We start from the raw sequence: 9,153 nt of genomic DNA on the forward strand, positions 1-9,153 counted from the left end.
TTTTTTTAAACGTTCTGGTGATCAGTTTTAAAACAATTTAGTACTTATATCAAGAGAAACATATAATATTTTAAGTAAATATAACCCTTAGATTTTGATTATTTAAAGCTGCTAATTACAGAGTTCTCTCAATAAGACTGCTGCGCCTGGGGCCATGTATTCTGCAACGTGTTTTTGAACATTCACAGTTGGGCTTGTGGTGCATAAGATCATAAACAGAAACTTCAGAGTGCAGGATACTGAGAGTGACTAACCGTACACCCTGACTACATCAGAGCTCATCATGTTCTTTCTATTTACATGAAAGGGCAAGTTCGTGCTTGTTGGACGAGGCAAACCATTTCACTAAACATGCACTTTCACAACGAAGTGAGAAAAGCCCTTGATTTATTGTGCTTTTTGCTTGCCTAGATCTCTTTGGCAGAGTAGGATATTTTCATTTCAGCCTTCCATGGATTATACGTCTTACTTCAAAAAACACGTGAGCATCTTGGAACCTGATTTCATCTATTTCCCATGTAGCATTTGAAAAAGTAAAAGTGTACAGAACTCACTCTCTCTATACTTTCTTATGTATTAGAGGAGGTTACGCTGTGGCCATGCAATCCATCAGAATTTGTCCCAGCTTCCCCAGACTAAACACACTCTCATTACCCGGCCTTGTCGCCCCCAAGGGCTCTCTCAGACCATGTTTATTAGCCCAAGACGGAGTGCACACAAACACTCAGGAGGTAGTTGTACAGTGAAAATGCTTCCCTGAATGCAGTGGCACACTCAGGCGGGCTGGGAGTGCGGACATAGAAATGACAACAGGTGAAATGTTGCCATGTCAAGACGCCATGGGCCTTTGAAAGCAAGGTGATGACATCATTACGCCTGAGCAAAGCATTCCCACATTTCTAGTGCCCTGGTGAAAAGCGAGGCGGTGAGCTGAAACAGATGATCTGACTTGTTTTCTCAGTTAATCTGCTACTGAAATTCACATATCTATTGGGGCTAGTTTTATTTCATACTCATTTCACTTTTTTTTTACTTAATTAAAGGGATACTCCACCCCAAAATGAAAATTTGGTCATTAATCACTTACCATGTCGTTACAAACCCGTAAAAGCTTAGTTTGTCTTCAGAACACAATTTAAGATATTTTGGATGAAAACCGGGAGGCTTGTGACTGTCCCATAGACTGCAAAGTAAAATACACTGTCAAGGTCCAGAAAAGTAGGAAAAGCATCGTCAGAATAGTCCTTCTGCCATCAGATGGTTCAACACTAACATTATGAAGCGATGAAAATACTTTTTGTATGTGAAAATACTACACAAAAATAATGACTTTATCCAACAATTTGTCTCCTCTGTGTCTCTCTACATCACTGTAGCTCCATTTTGGAGAATACTGTATGAGCTGAGCTAAACATAAGCAGTGTATGCTCTTCTGTCAGCCGCACCACAAGGATATGTTTTCCAAAATATCTTAAATTGTGTTCTGAAGACAAATGAATCATTTATGGGTTTGGAACGAAATGGTGGTAAGTGATTAATTACACAATATTAATTTTGGGGTGGAATCTCTCTTTTACTGGAGAAATTGGCAGTTGTCGGTCATGACCACTCTTTTGGGCTGTTTTACTAAACAGTGGTGCATTTTAGGGCTAGAAAGGGAGCTGTTGATTGTGTTAGTGTGTCATGTGATAGACATTTCTGAGAAGTGTCAGACATCAGCTGTTTACATTAATGACAAGTACTCAGGTGTCAAATGTCTGTTAAACACCAGAATCTTGAGGGAGTGAAAGAAGTTTGACACCCTACAGCCACAGTAGCATTGGTTTGTGAGTGTGAAACAATAACGCTATACAGAATGTGTCTGTTGAGGAAGAAGGTTTGAAACTGTAGCTTGCTAAGGTATAATTATATATTAAAGAAAGAAAGAAAGAAAGAAAGAAAGAAAGAAAGAAAGAAAGAAAGAAAGAAAGAAAGAAAGAAAGAAAGAAAGAAATAACATTTTAACCAGAGATAGATTTTCTGGCACAAAAAAGTTTTTAAACAAACGAACTAATTCTAAAATAGTGCTGAAAATACACTCTAAGGGGCTGGTTATACGACACCATTTTCAACTAAAAATACAAAACATTTTACACATTTTGGCCATTCATTTAGACAATAATTGTGCTTTTGGGGCCTGAAAAAAAGGCGAACTTCTGATAATGGGTTTCAAAATGCAAGAGTTTGTAAACAATACTATTATCGTCTGTGTGTAAACTATAAACATTTGTAAAAATGGTGCACATTCGTATTACATGTTCAGTCTATGAGGATGCATGAGTTTCTTTACAAAATGACATCACAAACTACTGGTCTGGCGTGAATAATAAATTTTTAGTTCTTAATAAGTTATAAGTAGTCCTAAATTCTGTGCAGAGACTCGTGGGTTAGTAAATATTTTTATTATTATTATTATTATTATTTTTGTTTTTTTTTGTTTTTTATCTGAATGAGCTAATTTACTAAAAACAATACTATATATGAAAGAGGACAATAAAAAGTGACATTAAAACTTTACTATACAGTATTACTAAGCTAATAGAACAAAACATTTTTATTTCAGTTAGTAGTCTCACTTTTTCAGTTGTTGCTTTCCAACACGGTTACAATAGATGTACAGTGTTACTATCCATTCTCCACAGGCTTTATCAAGACTGACCTTAAAAAAAAACAAGCAGTCACTTTTTGACATCTCTACATGTGGAAGAATTGACAATAAACCGGGAGGCTTGTGACTGTCCCATAGACTGCAAAAAATACCATTTCAAGGCAAGAACCACTTCATGAAAGCAAGAACAATATTCAGGAATGTGTTTTTTAAATGAGAAGTTTATTTGGTTCTCCATAGGCCCCTATAACAACCCCTTTTCCTGACCATTGTTAGATAGCAGTCAGAGGAGAACCACCTGTCTAGAGGCTGTGCATTGGAGATGGATCCATGCATCTGCAGCATCAGATATTGATTTATGCTTCAATGCTCTTGCACAGAAACAGCTGTTTCAAAGAGTTTAGACAACTGAGGGAATATTTTATGAGGCAGATAGATTTATTTTATTTGATCAGTTTATTTTATGTGTTAAATCAATACAACAAAATACAGCATATTTATTATTTTGTGAAATAAACAAACGCATGCATGAACTTTTTTGATTCATTGCATATTCACAATGGATATTTTAAAGAGGTCTTGTTAAGCAAAGCGGGTTGTCATATAGCCAGTCATAATAATGATGCTTCTATTCAACATAATATTTGAACTCTAGATATATTTCTTTTGGAAGAGCAGTGTGAGTTGTAAAATGCATAATCGGATGCACATGTGGACAGCAACAACAAAGACCACCAATGCTTATCTTGTTGACTTAACTATTCTTTTTGGCACTTGTATGGTTTGTGTGCAAGTGTATGTGTGAATCAGTGAAGTTTTGTCTGCCTTGTTTGAACCAAATATCCCACAAGGATAGCAAAACCTGTAATCACCTATCAGACAATGATCCCCACATCGAAAACAGTCTAATAAACATGCTATACAATGTCTTAATGAAAAGGTAAAAAAATGCAAAAATGTCTGTGAGGGTCAAGTTAGGTTGAGAAAGTATAATTGGGTAAAAAAAGTCTCTGCCATGATAGAAAAACAAATATGTGTGTGTGTTTGGTGTGTGTGTGTGTGTGTGTGTGTGTGTGTGTTTTGTGCAGCAGTCAAAGGAGAGAGGATGTCTCAGATTTCCCTGCACAGAGACCCTCCCTTTTTCAGGATGACTCACACCTCTGCAGTAGCTGACACTCTCACCTCATTCACAGCCCTTAATGAGCCATGCTAATGAGCGGCACATCAATAGGCAGCTTTGATTTTCACCTCTGTTTGTGAGCCTATCACATGAACGATGATGTAACAGACTGAACCAATGCAAGAGAGCAGACCAGAACCATAGATACCTGTTTATTCAACATTCCTTCTCATTCAACAGCAGAGGCGGATGACTTGGCTTCTGATTTCTATACAACACCATAGATTTTTTATTTATTTATTTTTTTCTTAAAAAAATATATATGACCTTAAGATTTTAAATAGGCTTTAAATAAATTTGAGAGACTGGGGTCATGTTTTTGGTCACTCAGAGAGCAGATTGCTTCTGTGAGCTTGTCATATGTGCTCAAGCCTTACCTTTTTATGCAAAATTTGTCTCATGTCCACTGCTCAGGGCAGTTTCTTCCATCATCAGAGGTGAGGGTGATGTAAGGTCTCTGAAGGGCTAATGATTGCCCTCTATGGGACATATAACAGGAAGCACTGGCCGATGCATCGTTTCAAGTAACATTGTTGACTGCAAACCACAATATGCAGCGAACTATCCTGCCTTTTTTGATATTGGTAAATGATTATTATTAAATGCAGAATAATAAAACTGTATTATTGTAAAACCACTGTAGTTTTTTTTTTTTTATGTAGTCCTATATGTTTTTTTCTTTCTCTTTTTTTTTTCTCTCTGTTTAAATTTTTAAGCCTTGAAAGAGCTTCCAATTTCCTCTATACACCATAAAACAGTCATAGACATGACAGCATATATGTCCCATTTTTCTAAGATTAAATTAAATGTAGATTTTTTTTTCCCCTGCTTTTTTTTTTTCTCCTGATTTTAACACATTTTATATATTTCTTATAAAGGGAAGTGACAAGTAACGTCTGGGTGTAGGGAATACATTTAATTTAACTTTTCAGCAGTGTTATTTTTTTATCTAATTAAACACAAAAAGCAGAAGTTATAATCCATCCTAGAATTAATGTTTTATGATAAAGCTTTTCTTCCTATAAAATCATCCCAGAAGATGGAACATTTGCCCCAATTGAAAGATCACCCATGTATGAACACAGGAACAGTGTCCATGCGCCACCTTCAGTATTTTATTAAGAGAGAGACTGGAAGACAGAAAAAAAACAGCTTCCATACAAATATGTTTTCATAACATATGCCTCGCTTCTATAGTCTCACATAGTAAAGGATCCTGAAACATTCGGTGCGAGCGGCTTGTTTGGTTTCGCTTGCTCACGTGTTGACGTTTGCGTCCCCGTTCAGTTTATCTAGTGATATGCGCGTCTCGCGCATCGTGGGTCTAGACCGGAGCGCGTTAAGGGTTAAAGCGCGCTGCTTGGAGCCTGTAGGGCGGAGTGGAGAGGATGTGATTGGAGCGCTACTCATGATGTCATGTACATGAAAAAGCCAAGAAGTAGTTAAGAAGGCGACTTGTAACTCTGGAAAGAGTGGGTGAACCTCTGAGGCGCAGAGAGCAGACGCACGCGAGCGATATTTTGGACTGAAAACACAGAAACGGCACCATGGTGCAGCAAACGGACAACAGCGAAACGGACAGCATGTCCAGAGAAGCCACCGACTCCGACGAAAATGAATTCATGGTTTCGATAAACCCAGACTGGTGCAAGACAGCGACCGGACACATAAAGCGACCGATGAACGCGTTTATGGTGTGGTCTAAAATCGAGCGGAGAAAGATCATGGAACAGTCTCCAGACATGCACAACGCCGAGATCTCCAAACGCTTGGGGAAGCGCTGGAAAATGCTGAAGGACAGCGAAAAGATACCTTTCATCAGGGAAGCCGAAAGACTCCGGCTGAAACACATGGCTGATTATCCTGACTACAAATACAGACCCAAGAAGAAACCAAAGCTGGACAGTTCCTTCAAACCATCTCCGGAGAAGTCCTGCAACAAACTGTCCAAGAACTCCAAGAAATGTCCCAAACTGAAAACGAACAAGACGGGAAGTAAATCATCTCACGGCTACGGAGATGAGTACGCGTTTAAGAGCATGAAAGTTTCAAAGACTGTTATTAAAAGTGAATTCACGGATGAAGACGACGATGACGACTCCGAAGAGGACTCTCGAGTCCGAGTGAAGGAGGAGGAGGAAGAGGATCCGATCCGAGCCTATAATGTAGCAAAGGTTCCCGCCAGCCCAACTTTGAGCTCGTCTGCGGAGTCCGAGGGCGCCAGCATGTACGAGGAGGTCCGGAACAGCAGACTCTTCTACAATTTCAAAAACATCACCAAGCAGAGCACAATGTATCCAGCATCCGTCTCACCAGCATCCTCTAGGTCGGTTTCCACTTCTTCCAGCTCGAGCGAAGACGCGGACGACTTGCTTTTTGACTTCAGTTTGAACTTCGCCTCCTCCGCGCAAAGCTCGGAACTGGGCAACCAAAACCCGGGGAATCTCTCCCTCTCTCTGGTGGATAAGGAGTTGGAGTCTTTTAGTGAGGGCAGCCTCGGCTCCCACTTTGAATTTCCAGACTATTGCACACCTGAGCTCAGCGAAATGATAGCTGGGGACTGGCTTGAAGCGAACTTTTCTGACTTGGTTTTCACATACTAAATAAGACAACTTAATAACATACGGGAGAGGTATAATGCTCTGTTCTGTACTTATTTCCTCCACTGTCGTCTTCTGGTGGTCCACCTATAGTGGCTTTGGGAAGGAGGCAAGTATGGCAAGCCATTTTAACATTTTTGTTTTATTTTTTGTTATTTTTATTTATTTTATTTTATTTTTTGTCTGTGCTTATCTTAATAGTATTTTTGTTGTTGTTGTTTTTGTTTTGTTTTTTTATAATCCAAACGTGGATATACTGTTTACTTCATAGCACTTATTCCTATGCTACTAGTCACTATCCAATCATTAAAATTTCTTACTTGACTTCACACTAGTTTACTTGTCATGCAAAGACTAGTAAGAAAAAGCTTCTTAATAGTTAAACTCAGAATGCTATTAGAAACAAGTGGAATAAACACTAGTTTCTAACAATAATAATAACTTTGAATAATATATATATATATATAATATAGTAATATATATATATATTGTGCACACACAATTGGAATACGTCAAAATAGTAGCAAAGGAATAAGTTAGTAGCAGTGAAATTTAATAAGTCACTATTAAATTATTTGCAATACAAAAAAGTAATACAAAAAAGTAATAGTAACAAAATACAGACACTAGTTAGAATGAAGGAATAAATGTTAAAATGGTTTACCATAGGAGGGGAGAGGTGTGGGGAATTAGATGCTCATGAAGCTGGTACTGTAGCAAAAAAAGAAATAAAGTCTGCAGACCTTTTTTTTTTCTGGCAGCATGACAGGGTTTTATGGATTTTTCTATAGGTCTACAATTACTGTTCAACTAAATCAGACCACAAAGGGGAAAATCTGAGAACTTCTATGCATCTTATACCCTCTTTGTAACTGCAGGGAGCTGAAAATGTAAAGACTGTGGACTGACTCAAAGCAAATCTGTGAACTATTACTGTTCAGGACGTTTCTTTCAATTGTTGTTTAGTCATTTCTAAATGCCAGACCTTTTTTTTTTTTTTTTGGGACTGATTCAGTTTACCTACTGTTTTGAAACTTAAGCAGCCTAAACCTCCTTAGAGTTGCAGCTGTTAGAGGAAGCATTTTGATACATAACAGACCTCATCTTTTTAAAAGAAAGCAAACTATTTTCGGGCATATTTTTGTACAGTTAAAAAGGGAATGTTCTTACTGGGCACTCAGTGAGTTTCAGGCACTTCTTCCCTTTATCATTTCTTTTTTTAAGCATGCAAGGGAGTCCTGGTTTAAGGATTAAGTTTAAATTAAAACTTGCATCAAAAATGCCTTGTGGTTTTAAGCTAGGTTTTGTACAGCTGTAGATCAAATTTGTTGAGTATTTGTAGAACATATGGCATTGGGAAGGGGGAGATTCAAACCACAGTGCTGGTATTAGTTTCAAGATTGTATATGTACTGTAAAATAGTAAAGTTAGGAGTTTATGTAAATCATACTCGTGATATGTGGATGGGTCCCAAATCGCAGGTGTGAGACTGGATTTTTTTCTTTCTTTTTCTAATGGCACATACTGTTTCCCCTTCATTTTTTGTGCAATATATTTACTTGTAAATGCAGACCATCTTCAAGTTTTTTTTTTTTTTTTGCATTTTTGTAGCAAAATGATGAACAGGCAGACTTTTACTCTGTCAACATCATTACTTGTCATGATGCTGAAGTCATTGATGAATAAAGAAATCAGCTGGAACTGATCGTAACTGAATATGGTCACATAGTGTGCTTTTCTGTGGAGAAAACCCCCACCGTTTCTCTTTAAACTGACCCACAAAAACTGGATAGTTGATGTCCTGCAACCAATATGAAAATGACAATTTTTTGAAAATGTGCCATAATGATCAAATAATGAATGTTGGTGGTTTGAAAAAAAAAAAAGGTACATTCCATATCCTCGTCTCAAACATTTTATTTTCAACTCAAGACTGCCGTCTTTTCTATTAAAAATGACAACAATAACCATATACCTGTATATTTTGTTTCTTGCACTTAAACATATTTTGTTTATTTTTATGTGGGTCTTACATGAAGTCTGTTTTGATACAAGGTTTGGAATATGATGGACTCTTTGCCAGGGAAAAATGGTGAAGTACAAGGCAGTATTCCAAATCCTCACATTCCAAATGTGAACCTCTCTTTGACTCATCTTTTAATAAACAAATTCTTACCACGATAAAATCTCCTCTCACTTTTTTACATGAAATGGTGATGTCATTGTTTGTATTGTAATGAGTGGGCTACCAATAAAAATAGGTCAAAAAGCTTTACATAACCTGATTTTACTTTGAAAATATTAATCTGGAAACAATAAAAACCTACCAGTTTAAATCATAACAATGCCTCTGCTTCTCCCGTTCGAAGCAACGGCCCCTTTAAGAAATCAAATTTTGCGCTGTTTGAATACAGAGTCCTGTGATTGGTGGGATTTTGTGGCCTGTTGGAGTGAAGGGGAGAAACACAGCATGAATGCTCCACAGCTGCCTCTAATCACTGCCGGAGAGCCCACCTTCTCCTATGCAGCCCTCCGACGCACACTGCCCTCTTTTTTTGTACTAGTGACCAGTCATGCAGTTTAGAAAAACGGGTTATAAGCAAGAACACAGAAGCACTCTTAAATATAATCTGTCCTTAGACATTTAGAAATCAATATGCATTGAAGAAGATTATTACTGCATCATTAATGTGCTCACGACTGCTTTTAGACCATTTCTGAAGCAT

The 9,153-nt window shown here is 37.6% G+C and overlaps 1 protein-coding gene across 1 annotated transcript; it reads left to right on the forward strand.

The window, feature by feature from the left end:
- Nucleotides 1-5,082: 5,082 nt before the first annotated feature.
- LOC128031444 (transcription factor Sox-11-like) lies at nt 5,083-8,613 on the forward strand. The gene is given in 2 exon segments (XM_052619710.1): nt 5,083-6,325; nt 6,327-8,613. Coding segments are annotated over 2 exon segments (1,002 nt in total). The 5' UTR covers nt 5,083-5,374; the 3' UTR covers nt 6,378-8,613.
- Nucleotides 8,614-9,153: the final 540 nt, after the last annotated feature.

The sequence above is a fragment of the Carassius gibelio genome, chromosome A17 (genome assembly GCF_023724105.1).
Source record: "Carassius gibelio isolate Cgi1373 ecotype wild population from Czech Republic chromosome A17, carGib1.2-hapl.c, whole genome shotgun sequence".
Taxonomy (NCBI): Eukaryota; Metazoa; Chordata; class Actinopteri; order Cypriniformes; family Cyprinidae; genus Carassius; species Carassius gibelio.